Source organism: Ambystoma mexicanum, chromosome 10 (genome assembly GCF_040938575.1).
Source record: "Ambystoma mexicanum isolate Mex_15411 chromosome 10, UKY_AmexF1_1, whole genome shotgun sequence".
In the NCBI taxonomy this organism is placed as follows: domain Eukaryota; kingdom Metazoa; phylum Chordata; class Amphibia; order Caudata; family Ambystomatidae; genus Ambystoma; species Ambystoma mexicanum.
The window spans coordinates 1179391558-1179413408 of NC_090932.1; the positions used below are offsets into that span (position 1 = coordinate 1179391558).

At 43.4% G+C, this 21851-nt stretch overlaps 1 protein-coding gene across 1 annotated transcript in view; it reads right to left on the bottom strand.

The window, feature by feature from the left end:
• Positions 1–3435: 3435 nt before the first annotated feature.
• Positions 3436–21851, bottom strand: part of LOC138493301 (uncharacterized protein C5orf52-like) — a 120375-nt gene continuing 101959 nt past the window's right edge. Inside the window, exon 3 of the mRNA XM_069620395.1 lies at positions 3436–3992. Coding sequence (XP_069476496.1) covers positions 3714–3992 — 279 coding nt within the window. The 3' untranslated portion in view covers positions 3436–3713. The remainder of the gene's footprint in view (positions 3993–21851) is intronic.

Below are 21851 nucleotides of genomic sequence, written 5' to 3' on the forward strand. Positions count from 1 at the left end.
AGCATTCCGGCATCTGAAAGGCAAAGGCTTACCATCCTGAATCTAGTCTTCAGCAACACCTATAAAGACAAGAAAGAACAGGTTAGCATTCCGGCATCTGAAAGGCAAAGGCTTACCTACTCTTCGTGCGCTCCGGAGGTCTTCACACTGCATTCCGGCATCTGAAAGACAAAAGTTTACCAACTCTTCGCACGCTCCGGAGGCCTTCGGCGCTGCATCCCGCATCTGAAAGACAAAACAAGGTGCGTTTAAAGACATTGGGGAACTTTAATACTCACGTGCCATTACTCCTTTCCACATCTAATCCAGTGGGTATTCCGGCACCCTGCAGCCGCTCCGAACTCGTACCTGCAAAATAAAAAGACAGTTAGAGCGCATAGTGAAGCAGGCAACAAGCGCTTACTTACGTGCTTCCAGGCGCTTCTATTCATCACACGGGCTCCATCTTCAACTCACTTCAGCCCGTCATCCGCCATCGCCGGAACCCTGCAAAACAAAAGACATCATTACTAAAGACTTTAAAGACATTTGAATGACTCGAAACTTACCGTTCGTGCAGTAAACGACGGACAGCAGTCCTCTGAAGTCAAGAGGCCTGCGCTACCTATCCAGTGAAGAAACTGGTTACAGCACCCTGCCCCGAGGCAGATGGAGAGCTCGGCATTCACTTACCTAAGGTGAGAGCGTTAACCTTTGGGGGTCTACAGGAGAGGAGAAGAGGAAAGAGATAGGGACACCCCAATAACCCAAGTTCATTAACCCCATATTTTCTATCTGCAGACATCTTACTCTACACGTCAGGCATACAGTGCACAGAGGTCCAGCCCAAAGAGCCAACCGGGTGCTACACATCACCTTTGAAGATACGGTAGTCGCCCAGTCAAGACCGGCGCCTCTGCGAGAATCAGGTGAGCGTTACAACAGCAGTACAGGAAATTGTGTGGAGCTGTACATCTGTGCAAACCTCAGTCACAAGTGTAGCCTTTTTAATGTTTGTGGGGGTGAAGTGGGTAACAAGCCCCATATGTGGTGGCTTTTCCACAGGGACCCAAGTGGTGGACCTCAGGCCATGCATAAGCAAGTCGGTCTGAAGCATCTACCAATGGGGTCAACCATGACTGGAGGTAAGCAGTTGTTCACAGCCAATGCACGTAGGAGATTGGGTCAAAAACAAGCTTCCGTAGTCTTTGGGAAGATAAGGAATTTCTCCAACTCCCTGCAAGTGTGTGCTGTTAGAGGAAATACTGTGTTAGTTGGTAATGGCCACACTTGGAATATGGAGATAGTTGTGGTAGTGAATATTGCAAACCTGGGGATGTCTCAACCAATGCACACGGATGGTTCACCGAAGCCAGGATGCTCTCGGGTCGATGGCTATGGGGGGAGTAGCGTAAAGCACCCGCCTCCAACTTGTGCAATACCTTTGTTTTCCCCCACGGCTTCCTTTGTGTTTCCTCTAATCTTTCTTCTCCTGCCGTGTGTGGATATGAAAAGAGGGAGAGGTGTTGTATCTTAGTCCGGGGCCCTACCTGTGCAGTAACTGGCTATTACTGAACATACATCACTGTGGCTTCTTCTCCAGGTTCTAAATTGTGAGCTCTGGCTGTTCCTTGGTCAGTTGGCCAAGGCTCACTCTGGTGAGATTGTGTAACTTCTGCGCTCTGGATCTGGCAATAAAGGGTCTTACTGTCTCTTCTTGGTCTGCTGTGGAGCTGCAAAGTACATAATTATGCGTTAAGTACAATAAGTACTAAGCAGTGCTTAGAAGCTGAAGGAATTCATAGTAAGGTGTAAATACCCAATATTATTATCATCAGAAGAAATACAGGTCCATATTTTGACAAGTTAAATTTACTGTAAAAACTGAAATGTTTGCCCCTTTTCCCCTCTGAACCCATTAAAAGCAGGCACTTCGCATCTCTGTTCTTGGGCCTTTTAGAATCCGACTAATTGGCCTAAAACTAGTCTAAAATGCTGTCTTTAGATGTGTGGGTGGCCTTAGATAAAGGGATAAGAGTAATGCAGGATGTCACAACTTCAATATGATACTTACTAGAACCCACATTGTGCATCACACAGAATGTCATGTTCACTGGAAAACGAACATAATGGATGCCCTGCAGCTCAGGGATCCCCCACTAATGAGGGAGTCTAGATTTGCCGAAGGTCCTTTATGTCTGTTGGTGGGAGAATCTCGGGGGAGGGCCCTCATCACATTTTACAGGTGTAATTATTCATTTTGTGTTATGCCACTAGCTCGATCTTTATCTCCTCCTGCACACCACTTGCAATTTCATGGCACAGGCTTACAAGTGCCGTAAACTGCTTTCACCCAACCCCTGCGTCCTGCACTGTGGTAGTTGCAGAAATCCCTGTGGTGCTGTAGGTACCAGCATATTTCTCAAGGATTCTGCAGTGAGTAGGCTGTCATCTGCACAGTGTGGCACACACCTTATCGCTAGGAACATAGGATTCTATGGGCCTCATTACAAGCTTGCCTGTCCGGAAACAACAGTACCGGTAAGCTTGCCGGTTCTGTTGTTTCTGGACCGGCAAACTACGAGTTCTGCTGGCGAGTGCCATTCCGCCTGCCAGGACCGACCTGGCGGGTGGGACGGCACCCGTATGCAGGCGTTGACAGTAGCACCTTTCTGAATGGTGCCGGTGCTACCATCCTCCCCATTCGCATTGGAATGGAGAGTCATTTTTCTGGCGCCCGGCAATGGGTAATTACCGGGTCCGCCGGGGCTGTAATGCCCCGGTAATTGCCCATTGTCAGGCACCGGAAAAAATATGACTTTGGCGGCAGCCGTGTCGTTTTTACCGGCACGGCTACCGCCGGACTCATAATGAGGCCCCATGATACGTTTTTGGTTCAGGTCGAGTAGTAGCAAGGGTTCTGCTTAGGTTGGGAACCCCCTTATGTCTTTCAAATCTTTTTCCTCTCTTAATCCCTTGTCACTCACCTTATCATGTGCGTGGGTCAATATGGGGGAGGGGGGGACATTTCTGTCTCTTGAAAACCATATCATTATTTTTTTTTTTATAACGCGCTTAATACAGTACCTGAGTTCGGTTTCTAAGCGCAGATTCGGGATTCGAACCTCTATTGCTCTGCGTATGTCTGGCTTCCAAGACCATATGGCAATGGCGGGGGTGAGGAGCAGACCTTCCCAGTTCACCTTTGGGAACATGTCAAATGCATGCTCAGCGCTGATGATGCGCCATGTCTCATTTCCAGAGGGATTAAAGGAGGTGAATGACAGACAATGAAAGAAAACGTAATCTTTATATGCAACACTCGCCTTCATTCGACCTCACTCACTCACGTATTTGTCTCATTCACGGAGAGTGCATGAAGGATAGGGATAGTGACAGGCAAGTGGAGAAAAATTCAAATCGGCTGATTATGAATAATGAAAAAACACAAAAAAATTGAATTTCCCACACATGAGGTATAATACTGTCATTTTATATGTTGTAAGAACACATTAAGCTCTTCAGTGCTGGGACAGTCCCTGTTACTCACTGTGAAATGGGCCACTTTACAGTGCGATTGTTCTAGAAGTTTGCTTTTTCTCATCACTCTGGCTAGAAGCCTAACACATGACTGAAAGTGCTGGAATGCGTCAGAGAGGACAGAGGCAAGGAAAGCAATGAGCCGGAAGTCGGATCTTGATAAGAACGCCTATGCATCGGGTTCAGCGCCACTGCTACTTCGGTGAACCGTCTGCAGGTGTGATATTTGTATGGACCGCTGCTTGGAAGGTGTGGGCCATTGCACCCCAACCAGAGGCCAACGCCTTAGCTTTCTTCTCCTTCTCCAAAGCCTTCTTCTTGAAGATGCTCTGTTCTTTCCCCAAAGACTTCATGAAGGTGTCATGCTCTTTCTCCCAGCGCACACTCCTCTTTTGCCGGTCATTAATGAACCTCTTCTTTAGGTTATCGTAGAATCGGTATGTCTTCTTTTTCAAGTTCTCCAACCGTTCAATCTTTGAAGAGAAATCACATGTTAAAGATGGGGTTTCTGCCTCTTGCTTTGATAATAAAGGCACACACAAATCACTTCCCGGTATGTTTCTATTTCTATTGGTCATCTCTAGAGGCCTCTACTGCTTATCCACCCAATGACATTTTCCATTTTATAAATAATCTCCAGATGCACATTTAATTCCGTTCTAATCCTGTGCATCCCTGGATGGGGTGGGGCCTACTCTCCAGCGATAGATAGGAACCATTCTCACATCTATTTCTGGATGGTGCACTGTATCTCCGCATTGCCCTGTGGCCGGGTGCTCCATCTCTCCCTGTATTAGTGTGATTCATATCTTCCCTCTATAAAATTGAATCTGGCCCAAGGGCCCAGATTATTCCTGAACTATTTAATCTGCATCTGGCCGGCCTTTAAAGCAAGCATTGGGCAAAGCCAACAGTTTTGGCTTTTGCATAGCCATTGGAAAGGCATTTTCCTTGCCCTGCCATATTGGTACGATCTGTCCATAACAAAGATGGGAACAGTTGGCAAACGGTATTCACTACTCAGTATATTATGACAGTACCTGGCAAATGCCTATCTAATGTTAAGATCCAAAACTATTGGCTTTGCCAAAGTTTGTTATTAACAGGAATTCAGTGCAAGGAACATAGGCAAGGACACACATGTTGAGTATAAATCAAGAGCTTGAAGGCACAGATTACATTTTAATACACCAGGATCTGGTTTATAGTTGCAAATACGTCATTCCCCTTAAAAGCACAGAACTAGGTCAAAGCGATCCCGTGGGAAAGGGTGTTTTATATGGGGAGGACAGGTAGTGGGTGGGAATGTTCATAGGGACTAGCATAACCATGAGTGGGGAATAGGTGGATACAAAATTCAAAATCGGCAGCATGCGTGTCCCCTCTCACATCCCTCTCCCAGTTCCACTTCTATAGTTAGGGCCTATAGGCAACGCTTGAAGTGCCACCTAATTTCCAAAACTTAAAAACGTGTGGCGAATCATGCCCTTTATCTCGTTATTTTGCTACATTGTAGACTTGTGATTCCAAAGCTTTAAAGTTTCAAGAGGCAATGAGTGTGTGAAGGGCATCAAGTCCTGTTTTCCCCCCCTTGGATCTTGGGACTTGTAGTTTTATTGTTCTCATTTGAAATGTAGTAAAACTACAAGTCCCAGAATTCCAAATAAAATGGGACGGCAGACAAACCAACAGGTCGCAGAGACCAAACGGGAAGGAAACAGGACTGGTTGGCCTTCTCCCACATTGCCACATTGAAAGCTCTAGGATTCCTGCATCCCTGCCACGTCAGGGAAATTAAACATTTGAGCTTGGACTGCAATGTTGTCAGGGAGCTCAAACGTACTACAAGAAAACATTTTGATTTGCCTCCATCTGCAAACCAATGGTTGGGGTGTTATATTGTGATTATCCCCCAACTCTTCCCCTCCAACCCCCACGCAAGTCTCTAAAATAGGGCAAACCGAAAACAAAGGGAGTCGCTGTAGATATTTCAGAAAACGTTATGGGAAATGCAAGGATACGACAGGTGGCTACTCAAAAAGAAGGCACAGAGAAAGGTGTACATATGCTTAGACAAATTAGGAATGGAGCGCATAGAACAGAGAGCTTAGACAAATTAGGAATGGAGCGCATAGAACAGAGAAAATATATTTGCGTTAAACTATGAAATAACCAATGACATGGAAGTATAGCATAACCAAAATCATCAACAAATAGTTCAATGATAAACTGGCCTCTCTTGAGAAGACCGGCCACAATCTTGAACATGCATGGAGGAAATCAAAGTCACCTAATGATAAACTGGCATGTAAAATTCCTAGCAGTGGCTACAATAGGACCATTGTCCCAATGCATAAAAGACTATAGTATCAAAGCTGTTTTTTTCTGCACAATGCAAGGCGAAATCGGTATTCCAAATGTACAGTGCAATAACCTACTCACAACAAACTAGTTTTAACCGTAGGAACTATCCAAATGTCTTGCTAAAGCCTTTCAGGATGAAATTTTCAAAATTCAAGCCAACCTAGACCACCAGGAATGATCAGATGGAGCAGCCACCATAAACCAGGGCCATCCACCTACGCTTATAAAATTCCACTCTATTATAATTGAAGAGCTGATTCATTTCACTATGAAACTAAATGCCTCCACTGAACAATCTGATCTAATCCCAGCCAAAATGATCAAGACAAAGATAGCTAACATGGTGGAACCACTGACCAAATTTTGTAATGCATCACAAACATCCAGCAGTAACTCGTTATCACCAAGCGATGTCTCCATTACATCCCTCCTAAAATGTTTAGTGCATATTGTAAGGAAGGCATGGTATCAAAGCAAGACAGACACAAGTGATCACAGTTCAAGGGTGTTTATTAAACTGTTAACATGGGTGATATAAACGCCTAAGTTACACCTAACTCTAAGATGGAAGCAAGCTATGACCATCAAATAATAATAACACAGTCCTAGTGGTGTCTATTCAAATAGAAAGGGCCTGTACTAAAAAAAAAAAAACTATTGCCAATCCTTACTACTACACTACAAAAGAGTGTGGGATTGTGTTCACAAGAAAAGAAAGGAGTGTTCACAAACTGACAAGTCAAGATGTTGTGGCCGGAGCCTCCCTTCCCAGTTTAATCATCTCCTATCTGTAACAAGGAGAGTGTGCTCAATACTTTATCTTTTCCTGGATTAGGTGCTCCATTTGTCAGAGGTATGTGATTTCTTTGAAAATATTTTACCTAATGGAGATTTCACAGAATCCATTTCACCGAAAAACTAAATTAACTTTTAACTTTTTCTACTTTTTAATTTTTTTTTGTAATGCTGGGTGAGACCCTACATTTTCTACCTTAAAATGGTACATGCACTCTTCCATCTAGATCTACATTGTGCTTTATCTCTTGTGTGTTCCTGTGAAAGCATGCTGCATTTCTCAGCTTTTTAATGGACTGTGCACTCCATCTTCCCTTGAATGCTATTTCCCTTCAATTTGTGATGGTCTGATAAACCTTCCATCTCCCCCTATCTGCGCCCTCTCCCATATATCCCTTACATTGCATCACTGAAGAGTGATGGGCGGAAAAGCTTACAATTATTCCTAACAACTGCCAATTGCTTTGGGCAGCTTTACATTCTACCTTTTGTCAGCCAACTGTACAATTACATGCAACTCAGGACTGGTCCCATACCAAAAGAGGCAGCCAAGTCAAATCTGCTAGACCACATCCCTTTTGTACACAACCACAAGCAACAACAGAGACACATTGGGAGTTGCCAGTTTAGAAAAGGGCAATAGGTATAGCAAGCTGAAGACCCATGTGTAGACATACCCTTGCCACCAAGAGCAACCTAGCAACTCGAGATCACTGTCAATAGCTCTGTGCTTGGCTTTTATTTCATTATTATCAAGTCTGCTGTACCACTACAGAAGGGAAACAACATATGTGAACCAGGCTTGGGCCAGCATGGGTCTCAGATCTTTCATTTTACATGCAATTTAAGGTGACTTTTCCTAAAAGAAACCTGATAAAAGCTTTCATTTAAGAATCACTACTAGCAATTGCACCTGGTATCCTATCATTCCATCATTTTTCAGCTTGATGTATTATTAGAGACGGGGGAAACCACATGCCTACCAGTCTTTGTACCACTCCTAAATGGGCTGTTTGGTCTGATGTGCTGTGCAACATCCCTTCTCCATGAGACCAAATGTATCCCCGACATGTTTTGAAATCATTGATAAGTTGTAAGTTGGAACTCTAAACACAGCAAGCTAGACGCACATGACTGGGCATAAACATGCCACATAGGTTACATTTGTCACAGTGAAGAATGATGGATAGAAATGCTTTGAATTATTCATAGCCACTGGCAACTGTTCTTGTGTCTCTCATACCCTCATTTTCAGCCTTTTGTACAATTCAAGAAGAGGGAAAATCAAATGCAATTGAAACTTGATCCCATCTCAAATGGAACAGCCTAGTCCCAACAGCCCTGCCAACTACCAAACTAATCCCTTCTCTCTCACTTCACTAATATTACATCCTAGAGTGTGTGGTGCTCAACAACAAAAAGCGAGGGAAGTCCAGGAGTAAAGTGCGCTGAGGCTGAAGGTCAATGTCACTGAGTCCCTAAAAGGAAAGCTGCAGATTCTTGTGAACAATATCACTGCCTATCTGAAAACACCTGAACACAGTGACTCCCTTCAGTCCACACGTCACAGCCATCATTCCATGGAAACAGCACTCGCCCATGCCTACAGCTTCCTTACTACTGCTCACCACTCCTGTCTATACCCCACCTCCCTTGATCTATCTGCCTCCTCTAATACTGTTGGCTCATCTTTCCAGGTTCCGGGCTATCTCTTACTCTAACTTCCAGGGCACTGTCCTTGCTTGGATTGCCTCCGGTCTATCTGGTGCCTCCTTTTCTATCACCTGTAAAGGTGAATCATCCTCTCCTTATACCTCTACCAACTGGGTTCCCTGAAGGGTCCAGTCTGTCAATAGTCTGCTATTATTCTCTCTCTACACCTAGTCCTTTGGCAAGCCAATCTTCTCCATTGAGTTCTTCTATCATCCCTTTTTTGATGACACACGTTTTCCCCCCGCCCCTTAGTCCAGGAGCTGTCCTCCTGCATCACAGACTATCTTGCTGCCATATGTTTCAGGATGGGGCTATGCTTCCAGATGCTTAACTCTTCCAAAACTGAGGAAATCTACCTCCCAGGTTCTAATGTCACACTCATTATCTCTTGGAATAGTAACACTGGTGATTTAGGCAGTCATGAGTGAATAGAAATCCACTCATGACTGCCTAAATCACCAGTGTTACTAATATCACACACCTTTGAATGCAGAAGGTTATATGTTGATTTACGGGGGCTGTCATAACCATCTTTATGTGATTTATTTGGTGTATTCCTCTTATGTTTCTTCAAAAACGCTGATTCTTTGAATGACCCGTAGCAGGCCTTTTTCTTTTAGTGATTTCTTCATGTGTTTTACAATACATGTTTTTTACATTTTGTATATCTATTAAAATATGTTTCTTTTGATACCTGATTTGATGTTGATATATACAGCTGAGTGAAAGTTATTGTCATTCATGGAGTGGTCATTCCACGGCCAATGAGTTGGGAAGCTAGTGACTGGATATTGTTACAATTTACCATTATGTGATTGGGTATGATCCATAACCTGCTCTAAGAGTGAGATCTCAATCAATATATCTCCCTTGTGTAAGGCATGGGGGGCCTCTAGCTCTACCAATAGATTGTGAGCTAAATGCCACCTCCTCATAAATAGGGAATGAATCAATTATTGTGCACATTCTTGAAAATATGTGATTAACATTCCTCGAACTACAGTGGAACATGTTCCCATCCATGTCCTGCAAAATGTGTAAGGGCATGTATTTATTCAGCATTCCCTTCCCTCTTATATGTGCCTTCCATCCCATCTGACCATCATCCATCCCACCTGCAGATGGCATGTCCCTGAGAGGGTCTAATCAGTGTCCCTACTTCCCTTAAAGGATGTGACAAGGTCCTCTTCCCCGACCCAAGGGAGTGCAATCTGGAAAGGGGTACCAACTGCTGGCTGTTATTCATTTCTTTGTAGGGTCGGATCAATATCCCATTGTAGATGCGACAGAGTGATCTCTCCTGTTCATTCATGAGAGTATGGGATCCATCATCGCCATCCTTTGGTACAATGCTTAATCTAGCCTTCCCATGTGATCTGGGGACTGCGAGACTGCTTCCACCATACCTGGTGGGTTATATGCATCTCCCTGAATTTGCCTTTCCATGCTATTGTATAGTCAGTCTCCACTAATATTATGATCTTCTCATTCTCCCTGTTTTGGGTTGATACATTATAACCTTCCCTGGGAGGATGTATTCTGGGATCTATTTATTTAATTGAATTATTTGTTCTTGTTATGCACTGAATGGAACTGGTAGCATACGAGTGCAAGGGCACAAGAACGGAACAGCAAAGGATAGGCAAGAAGTAGATAGCATATAACACAGGAAAGTCAATGAAGGTGTTGGCAGGTGAGGGACAATTCCAAAGGACAGGGGGAAAAATATGTTCACTCCAAGATGGGGCTGTTGCCTATGAGTAGGATTACACTTTTGTAGGGGGTAAGTTTTAACAGGTTTGGTCCTGTCCAGGTGTTCGTGACTTGAAGACTGGGAGAAAGTGGCGGATCTCTGTGACAGTAATTTCTAGCTGTGACAGTAATTTTGATCCAAGCGCAGAAAGACCTATAGATGTTCAATCCAAAAGAGCAGATAGTATTATAGAGGGGGTGAAGATATAGATTAAAGAGAATAGTGGACAAGGCAGAGCCCTGAGGATCACCACATGGCATGGGTCAAGGCTGAAATAATGAGGAGAACATGACATACTGATCTGCCTTTGAAGAACGATGCAGTGGATTAGAAAAGGTCTAGGTGGATCTGATGGACAACTGTGTCAAAAGCTGACAATAGTTCCAGGAGAACCAGGGTGCTGGCACCACCAACTTCAGTTACTATAGGGAGATTGTGAATCAGGGAGACCAGGATTGATTTGGTGCTCCTCCCAGCATGGAAGCTGTTTGCTAAAATTCAAAGAGGGAATGTTCTCAAGATAGACTTGAAATTGTTAGCAGGTGGTGTAGTTAACCAGCTTGGCAAGGAATGTGTGGTTAGCTGTCTGGGGAGAACAGTCCAGGTTTGATTTTTTTCAGCAGGAGCATAACAGTTGTCTTCTTCTGGAGGGTAGCGACTACTGCCAAAGTGAGGGTGTGGTTCACCAATTCTGGACTTCGGCTTTGAGGGATAGCCTTTGATGAATGATTAAGCTTAAGCCTTTGAAGGTGTCAGCAGGAGAGAGTTGGTTTACAAGGACAGGGGGCCAGAGAAGTTCACTCCAGAGGTGGGGGCCTATCACCTTCCAGCCATCACCTCTTAGTTTTGCATGGGCTATCACCTAGGAGCAGGATTTCACTTTTGGAGAGGTTAAGCTTCAAGCAGTTTGATCTGATCCGTGTGTCCACAACTAAAAGTGAGGGCCCAAGAGGGAGAGCTCTGTCACAGTATTTTGTTTGTCCAGATGCAGAAGGATCTGTAAAGGTGTAATCTGAAAAAATAGATGGTATTAGCAAGGGGGTGAAGGTTGAGATTGAAGAAGATGGGGCACAATCAGAGCCCTGAGGACTTACACATCATGGGTAGATGCTCAGACAAGAAGGACAACGTGCAACACAACATGCAACATTGATATCTGCATTTAAGGAAACATGCACGCCTGAGTCATGAATACCAGAAATAGGTTAGGAAGATCTGATGCTCAACTGTGTCAAAAGCTGCCAAGGTGTCCGGGAGAAAGAGGGCATTGGTAAAGTCAATGTCGGTTACCATACATAGATCGATGAGCAGGAAGACAAGGACTGATTTGGTGCCCCCTCCCACGACGTAAGCCTGCTTGTTGTGAGTTAAGTAGGGTGGGTAATACCCAGCATCTTGCTGACAGATGGGAGCAGATTGTAGCAGAGTTCTTTTGCTGGAAGAAGCCAGGTAATTCTGCAGGGTTACATTTTCAAATAACAGTCAGCTATATAGCTAAAGTAGCGCACAGTTTACAGTTAGGCAACAAATTATCAAAGTCTCTTGTGGGAACCAAGAGACCATCAGAACTTGGGAGAGATTCTGGGCAAATGAGGTCATGAAAAGGACTACTGGTTATCCACTGATCCGGTCGGTGGCAGTGATGCTGGGTAGAGGAGGAAGGTGGCCAGAAGAGGATCAGGTCTCCACTTGTAGGAAAAGCTTCAGGAGGCACTGAGCACCAAGAAGCAAGGATTCTGTTAGGCCCACGCAGATATAATAACAGGAGGCAGATTACTCATTGGGTCCATATCAGGAGAGTGCTGCGGGTGAGTACTCATTATTAAGGTATCCTCCATGTCCTTATAGCAAGATTTCCAGCAGAATGAATACATGGAGGTGAAAGAGGAAGGGGCACACAAGTAGGCTTGTCATTGCAGTCTGACATAATGAATGCGTTTACCTCTCTATACTTTCACCTATCTATACTATATTATCCACTCAGACTATACCTACACTATGGTATATTGCTAGAGTTGGATCATTTTTATTCTGTGCCAGGAACATTGTTTTTAGATTAATTTCCATCAGCCTCAATCTGAAAGATTGCATGGCACATCAGCTCTGCCCTTGAAGGGTTTCATGAATCACCTACAGTTCCTTGGAGCTGCTGACAATTCTCTTTGCCCATGAGAAGACACTATCCATTCATGCAGTTTGTGTGTGAGCTATCTAGTTAGTTTAGTTGCTTAGATGTTAATGAGACAGCAGACTGATCCACCGATCTAGGAGACAAATTTGCTTCGGTACAACACCTTGATATGAGACTCAATTCACACTACTTTAATACATTTTAGGATTCTTTATTTAATTTTGAATAATCTTTCACATGATTCTGCTTTTTCAGCTTTTTGCAATGTTCATGTTGATTTTACGACGACATTATAAATAGCAGCCACGACATGTACATGTTTTGATCATCCTACATCGTCACCAGGTGGCTAAAACAAATGAAATGACAGATATCTCAAATTATGACATAAATATAAAGTTGTAGCTGCGTAGTTATTACCTCGTACTACAATTCTAACTTAAATTATCACCACTCCCTGCGCTGTAATACAAGACATACAATCTCATGAGACATCATCTATCTGCTAGAAAGCAGAGTTTGCCTGCTTGCGCATTATCAAACTGGTGTATTTCCAAACCAAGACTCCTAACACTACATCCCCCTTCCCAACTATATCAGCAGTCTGCATGCACCCACTAATAATCCAAAATTCTCTTAAAAGTTGGACCGCACAGGGAGTGGTGTACATGTCTGTGGTTGCATGCAGGCTCTCCTGGTATTAGCAATGTACCTGGACTCCTTAATAGGCTCTCTGGTTCTTAGAAGAATCCCGCGAGTTCGAAATGGGATTGCTTAGGAGAATCTCTCGGGTTCTAAGTAGTCTCTGTGACGAAGCACCCTGCTTAACTCTGGTGTTGGCCAACGGGACCGGGTCCTTCTCCAAGGGAGCAGATGATTGATCTGTGTGTATTATGGGGAGAATCACCCGTTCTCCCCCAATCAGTCCATATCATTTGTCAGGGGATCATCACTTGAAACCACCCGTGGATAATGGGAATGTAAGAAAGACCACGGGTTCAAGAAGACTAATTTAAGCATATGAAGACAATCATAAATTGGTTTGGTTTCCTTCCAACGTGCAAAGAACATGTACACTGTCCCTTTAAGGGAACACAGCATTAAGAGTTCAGGACAACATAATGTAATGTAACCTAAGAATGCCTATAAATGTCTGTAACAGCACCCTGATGCCTACGGGTTTGGTGTGCTATACAAATATACAAATAAATAAATAAATAAATAAATAAAATAAACATGTAGTGTATGACTCTTGTTCTCTGGCACTGACAACAGGGCTCACTTAGACATCCAAGGGACATGGAAAATGCCTGTGTGACTCACACTGCTAGCTTGCACAGTGCTCAGAGAAAGGTTGTAATCTCCAGAGGCGCCCAGTGCAGGAACCTGCTTAATAGTTCAACACTGTGTTCAATTCCTGGCAGAGCAAACAAACAGCACTCACGCCAGGAAACTTTGTGAAGTTTAAAATTGCTTTTCATACACTCACCTTCCATAAATATTCCTGCAAAGATGGGCTCTCAGTGCACCTCAGACAGACAGAGTAGATGCAGAGGAAGGAAGTAACTTTCAAAATGGTGGACTAGCACTTTAAAAGATCGGTCTAGCCTCAAAAGCTCAAACTAATCAGAACTGAGTCAGAAAAGACAACCAATCATGACCCCCACGCCCATTTACCTTCACAGGTGCAGAATGTTGGGATGAACGTTCAATATCCCACCCATGAGCGAAAGTATAAACTAAGAAAACCTGAAAGAAAATCACAAGTCTGAAACTACACCAAAGGCCCAGATCGCAAGCAGATCACACTATCATTTCCACCGTATGTCTTTACTGAGAGATAAACAGTAAACAGCAAGACACACACATACACATGGATGTGTAGAAAGATGGCAAACACATTGAGCCAGTAAATACATATTTAGAATCAATGCAGCAAGAACACAAACGTGCAAGAGAGTAGGCCCCAAGAGATATGGAGCACTTTAGGCAATAGAGTGAGCATTAATTAGATATAGCAAGCAGTAGGAGATGCAGACACAAGATAAACATCTATCTAATCTAACAATATAATAAAAGGCCAGATGTATGTTTGTCCCTGTATGTTTGTATGATGCAGTAGCTTTGCCTGTTGTCACCACTAGAGGGAGCTGTTGCCTTGGGATATATAGAGACAATGACAATTCGCATAGCTTTGCCTGTTGTCACCACTAGAGGGAATTTAAGGCTTATGAAACATAGTGGTCCTACTGGGTTAATGAACACCTGCACTTTGGCCCGTGTACATGGGCCTGTACACTAATACTAATATACTTTAAGTTTGACCACGTAGTGTAGGCCTCAAAATAAAGGAGGTTCACGAGCCATTTAGATTATAGGAGACCTCAGAATTTCATGAATTAAAATGCACACAGTTAAAATGTATTTGGTTTCAGCTCATAGACGAGAAATGAGCTGACAAGGTTAGCAGCCTTGAACATGGTCTAAATTCACGCTGCAATTGGTCGGGGTAATGAGGAGAAATTCTTTCTCAAGCACAGAACAAGGGAGCATGATATAGAGAAGGAGCCAAGTACCTCCATTTCAACCACTTCACCCATATCGCCTATATGTTGGGAACCAAAGTGTGGGACACGTGCAGTACCAAGGAAAATACTGTTGGGAACCAAAGTGTGGGACACGTGCAGTACCAAGGAAAATACTGATACCGAAGAGAATCCTGGAAGCAAGGTTCCCATTGAGAAAGCCATACCTGCATACGAGACAGTATGATGACCATTTGAATGACATCCCAGAAGAAGCAGAGCCAATGAATGGAAGGGAAGAATGGTGACGTCACACACAAAGCAAGCTGACGTACATGGAAGAGATGCAGAGACAAGAGAATGAAGATATTCTATAAGGAATCAAGAAATTATCTAAGATAAGTGACATCTTGGGATCAAGATGAAGAAACATATGCTGCAGAAACAATGAAGATATCAAGTTATTTTACACGTGTGCAGATGCAAAGAAACACAAGCAGACAAAGTATTCTTGAGGCTAGCTTTATAGTGAATAGATTGCAGCATGCGCCAACATATACATATATTGAAGTGAGCAAAAAATGGATGTTTCCACTACGTATTATAGCAGAGCTGGACTAAAAAGGAAGGCCTCTTTCCCAGTGTGTCGCAGTTAAAAACAATTGAACGAATTACCAGGAGTGAAACTCAGAAAGGCGAAGCTGGATGAGCCCCAGGCAGCCAAGGCTGTATCAGGCTGGGGTGAGCAGACATTGGATACAAATTGTGTGAAAGAACAAAACTCCTGTTCAGAAGACATGGACAAAAACATGGTAGACATCAGAGGTCTATTAGAAAATAGTATTTTATATGCACTGGAGCTCGATTTTGTGGTCTTCGGTCACGTGGAAGGATGAAGTTGGATGAACATGACGACCACACCTACGCATGAGGGCAGAGTGTGCCTTCACTCCCCTAAATTCTCCAGAGCAAAAGAATGCTTCCAAGGAGAAGTTCCAAGCCTTAATTGACAGCAGACCACTGAGGTGATGATAGATGAATATGCTAATTGGTAGGAAGCTATGGTTAAGACTAGCTCACCAGCACCTGGAAGACCAGCCTGTGTGCTGCTAACATAGATGGACAAGTACCGACGGAGGTTAGAGTGCCACCCAATGGTAGGGGGACGCGTGATTAAGGGTCATGTAGTCTGTGTAACCAATGGGACGTTGTGCATTTAGTGACGTTCATAGTGACCTGTTTAAGGGGAGGGTTTAGTTGCCCCACCTGATGTTAAGAAACCTATCACTTTCTTTCACTCTCTTAGACTATTATGGATCATATACTTAGAGGTTCCTTGAGAACAAATCAATTTCTTCACTAGGATTTTGTAGTTTGCCATGTAGGATGGCGCTAGTAAATAGGTAGGGTACATCATCAATGACGATGTTCTGATATAAAAGAATGCTTTTATTGAAGATGCATTGAGAAACCATGCGCTGAGGTGTCCGTTGATGTCCGTTGTACTCGCTGTTTTAGATAACTAATATTAAAACAGTTCTTTTTTTTGCCAACTACCTGAGTTGTTTTGATTATTGATGTTTGAATAATTTCTGCATCCCAATCAACCTCAAGGGTATTGCTACCTCATCATAAAGGTCTGGGGTCAACCATTTCACATGGTAGCAGAGGATGGTTAAAATCCATTGAGATAGTAAGCTTTGGGGTCCCAGAAATATTGCACAACCTCTGCCATTCGGCTGAAAGGACGTGAAGCGCCCTGTAGATAGCGGATATTAGTTTTAAAGTAAGTCTTGCAAGGTAGGTGAGACGGGTCCCTTGTTTTAGGGCAGAATCCCCTCCCGGCGTCTACAGGAAGCTGAATGAATGGAAAGTTGAAGAGGCTGGTAAAGAGGCGGACGATCCTGAGAGTCGGAAGCTGAAAAGACGAAAGGTGAGTAAAACTGAGTGAGGTGGCAAAATTGTGAATGGGTAGTGGGTGAAGAAAGTGATAATGGAAAAACGAGTAACAGAGAGAGGTTGGGGTAAAAGTAACTTGAGAATGATGAGCATTGAATATTAAGTAATTGACTTGAGAAGAGGCCAAGCAATTCAGTTTTGATTAATTGACTTGAGGAGAGGCCAAGCAATTAAGAGGTATTGTGAGGAGAGGCCACGATAAAGAGTATGCCCAGTTTCCTGCATCGTAAAACATAACGGAAAGAATTGTTTCTAGAGCCCTATTTACCGGTGACGTAGACTACGAACTTGGTTAAAGACAAGTTTAAAGAGGATGATTCACCTCCCAATCAGGTTTTTTTTAGGGGTAGAATAAGTCTTAGGGAGGAGACTGAGATATATTTGGCCGGTCGAGTATGTCAGGGACGTCATTTGGGGGTCGCCAGAGGTCGCAAGTGTGACCTCTGAGGTCTCCTTTGCGACCTCTGTGGTCTCAATTGCAACCTCTGTGGTCTCCCACGCTCAAATTGTTTTGTTTTTTCTGAAACTTACTTTTGAAATCTGCAAAGTGTAACGGTAAGTATTCACAGTCAAGTGTGACATGTCAGAATGGAGGATATTACTCCACTTATGCGTCTCTGCAAACAGTTGCCGAAACACGCACCCAAACATAAGCAGTACAGTGCAGAATGGGTTAAAGGAATGGCAGATAAAATGGTCATGCCATGGCCACAACGGGGATCCTTATCGAAGACAGTTTTGCAGCATATGACGACAATTTGCATGCAGCATATACGAGAGAGAAGTTAGATAAACGATTAGCGAGCTTAGAGCTCTGGAATATGTACCAGGAAGAAAGAGAAGACTGGATATTGAATATATGTAAAGAGGGGGGTGAGGAGCCTTCTGCTCCCCCACCACGCCTGAAGCAGATGGCGATAGTAAGAAAGATAACGGGTTGTACCCATTAAGGGAGCTCAAGGCAGCGACATGATATAGTAACCTGGCATATGTGTCGCCTACACAAAGCAGCAACGAGGGCCCTGAGAACATTTCTGAGAGGGATATAAGGTCCCGAAAGACAAGGAGAGACGCGGCAAGGAGAGAAGTGATTGACCAAGTACATCTTTAAATATAGGACGAGAAATAAAGAGATGTAAAGGAGAAAAAGATAAGACTGATGAGTTAGCACTTATACAGAACAAATTGATGGGTGGTCAGATTTTGCTCAAACTCGATGGTAAGAGAATCGAGGACGTAAGGCAAAGGGAAGATGGAGACGAACAGGACAAAAAGGAAAGATAGAGAAAAGATTGAAAGAAGATGAAGCAAAAAGGAAGGACAGACAAATATGGGAACAGTTGTATCAAGAGGAGCAACTGAAAAAGCAGCAAAGAGCAGAGGAGCAAAGAAAGTATGACAATAGACAGAGGGCAATCGAAGAACGAGAAAGAACAAAGAAAGAGAGAGGAAGAGGAGGAACAGAAATTAAGGGATAAAATAATACAAAGACGAAAAGACTAGGAGATACGAAGGCCAAATGAGAGGAGAGATATGAAAAGAAAAGAGGAAGCAAGAGTAGGAGAAAAAGCACAGAGAGTTTGATGATGAATTAGAATGAAAGAGAAGGCAGAGAGCGTGCAATTTTGAACATATGGAAGAGGAATTAATAGATCCTAATCCAGTGGTGGCATGGGAAGACATAGAAGAGTTCTTCCCAGCACTTGAGCCAAAAGCAGGTCTGTCTAGAGCAAATCGAGATGATGAGTTCGACTCTAGAAGCATTGGGGATGCTATTGATAAAGTCTATCCTGATACGAAGACTAAAAAAGTGCTGCAGGAGAAGGGTAAAAATGATCGACTCGAGAGTACGCAGTTGTACGATAAAGAGGGAGCCTCATGTAATTATGAGCCAAACGAGCTATCTTTAGAATAGAGATGAAGAGGAGAGAAGTCTCATGAGTTGGGGACAGGATATGTCAGACGAGGACAGGGAAACCTTCCATGGGGAGGAGGAACGCAATGCATGTGGCCGTGAAGGGTGTTTTCAAAAGGATAAGGAAGAAAGATGGTAGGATCTAGACCTACCCACATCTCAGGCATCAGAATCATTGACGCAGCTAGATCTACCTAGTGAGCGATCCAACGGTGAGAGGGGGGACTCGCTACCTTATGTGAGCAGGTTAAGGTCACTGGCAGGTAGAAGATGGTGCAGAACCATTGTCCCTGCTATGAACAGACTGAAGAAGGGAGACAAATGTGAGTTTGGGATCTCACTGTTTCCTTTGTTAGAAAAGGGAGGAGCCAGGCCACAGTATATACCTTGGCCACAGATGGATAAGGATCATTTAAGGTGTAAACTCCAGAATTTAACTTCTGGCTCTGGGAAATGGATAAATGAGTTAGAGAAAATGACGGGAGGAAACACATTAGCTATAGGGGACATTAAAGGTCTCTTCGTCGCCATCCTTGGGGAAAGGGCTGATGATGTTTGGTCAAGAGCAGGGTTTTCTAGTCTTACCATGGCAAACACTGCTAATGAAGGAGCACTGTTCAATAACTGTAGGACGGCGGTCTGGAAAGCGCTTAGAGTACTGTATCCGGACATGTCCGACATGGGAGCTATAATGGCAAAGAAGATGCAGGAAGGGGAGGATCCTCTTTTTTATATCCAGAATTTCCAAGAGCAGTGGGCTTTGGAGACACGCGAGGCTTCGGCGAAATCCATACCTGGATTTTATCATTGTGCCAAGGGCTGCCAGAAGCAGTACAAAAGCAGCTCAAGAAATTAGTGGGAATGGAAGCAAAGCCATGGTCAGAGATTCAGCTGACCATCGCACATTATTGCAGGCTGTTGCAAGAGAAGAATTGAAAGAAACACAATGCTAGGAAAGGTGAAGAGGCAAAGTTAGTGCAGAAAAAATATCAAAGTATGCCATTGAAGGGGCGATGTTGACTAGTGGAGACGGATTACGTTCTCACAGCAGGTGAATAACCAAAGGCAGTTCGATCAAGGTAATAATAGATTCACACCACGAGGAAGGGGAGGCTTTCGAGGTAGAGGGTCCAGAATAATCAGGGAAACTTCCAGAACAATCAAAGTGGGTTTCAAAACATGCAGAATGATAGTCAAGGCATGCAGGAAGGACCATTTAGGAGACCTCCTCCTGTATGTTGGACATGTGGTATGTCAGGGCACTTTGCTCACACATGTAGAAGTCAAGGATTTGTGTAGAATGGGCAATTCTCAAAAAGGGGGACTACCAACCCGCCTGCATATTCGCAGCAGAATGGAGATGGGTTTGCTCAGAATCAGACAGTGCAGCATTCACAAGCGCCTAGAATGCAACAAGATTTTCAAACACAGCAGGCAATAATGAATCCACCACAAGGACAGTCATAGCAGTCGCCCATGCAGATACAGCAAAGTACAAGCACAGGACAGTTAATGACTCCTAGAATAGGGGCTATTACTGTTGATGGAGGGAATACTTTCACGGGGGTACGGGGATGTGAATGTATCCACAATAGGACGGCTCCCTGGGAGACTTGATGTGTTTGATGCTATCAGTGATGCCCACTCCTCAAGAGGAACTGAGGGTTGAGGTAAATATAGGAAGCAAATCTTTTTCGTTTTTAGTAGACACGGGTGCAACATGCTCATGTTTGCGAGAGGGGATATTTTCGATGTATGGAAATGCCATGAATACTGAAGGTTTCACAGGAGCTACAAACAGAGTTCCTTTTACTGAAGAATTGCCAGTCTCTATAGGAAAGTGTGACATGTCTGTGCCATTGTTATATTCAAGGCAGACACATGTCAATATATTAGGTTGAGATTTAATGACTAAATTGAACATGATGATTTTGTTCACTGATAAAGGCATAGTGTGTTCAACACCAGGAATGCATTATTTGAATGTGAGTGAATTTATTATGACATTTGCAGGACAAATGGTTATACGAGGCGTACCGTTGTAACCAGAGGTTTCTCACTATCGGGTACACATTCTTTTGACATGGCTGCCAGGTTTAGTGGGCAGAACTATGAGAATACCTGATGCATTTTTATTCAGGCCAAAGATACCTATGGATGAAGAGGAAGGGCAAATCTTTCCTTTAGAATTACAAGCAGACATAGTGCAAGGAGAAATAGCTTTGCTTGATGGAAATGATTATGAAGGGAGACAATGTTTTACAGTGATTGCCATTGGGGAAGGTTACAGATTGACTGACGTCAATGATGAGGATATGTTTAGAGACCATCCGTCAGATGACGAAGTACTATATGAGATGAGCATTACTTATTGGGTAAGAGCAATTAAACATGAAGTTCCTCAGAAAATGATGTTAGCACAGAAACGCCCTGAGTATTTAGATGAAGATATGGCGAAAGTACCAGTTTCATTATGGACAACAGGCCCCTATGATGTAGGCCTATTGAAGGAGGTTGGAGAAGTGAAGATTAAATTTAAACCAGGAGCAATTTTACCTTGAGCATGACAGTATCCCATGTCTCGAGATGAAGATGAAGCTATTTTTAAGACGATATCTGCTATGATGGAACAGGGCATCCTAGTGATGTCAGAGTCACCGTGTAATACCGCAATTTATCCTGCGAATTAACTGAAAGGGGGGTCAAGGCATTTAATTCAAAATGTATGCCCGATTAACCAGATTGTAGAGGCAGAGTTCACTCTAGTTCCTAATCCTGCGACGATCCTATGTAATATTCCTGTTGAAGCACGATATTACACTGTGATTGACTTGAAAAATGTATTTTTCTCAATCCCATTGCATGAAGACTTGCAAGATCTGACGTTATTTACGCTCAGACAAACTTGTCTGAAAAGTACTTGTCTACCCCAGGGGTACTGTATGTCTCTGTCGATTTTCAATAGAGTCCTGCAGATGGACTTAAGCAATATTGATTTAGAAAGTGTTGTGTTCAGGTATGTGGATGACATATTGGTCTGTAGCACCTCAGAGGAAGAGTGCAGACACGATTCAGTTTGACTGATGATTATCCTTGCAGAAAAAGGATATTAAGTAGACAAGGAGAAATTGCAGCGTTGTCAAGAAGAAGTACTATATATAGACCAGTTAATTTCAC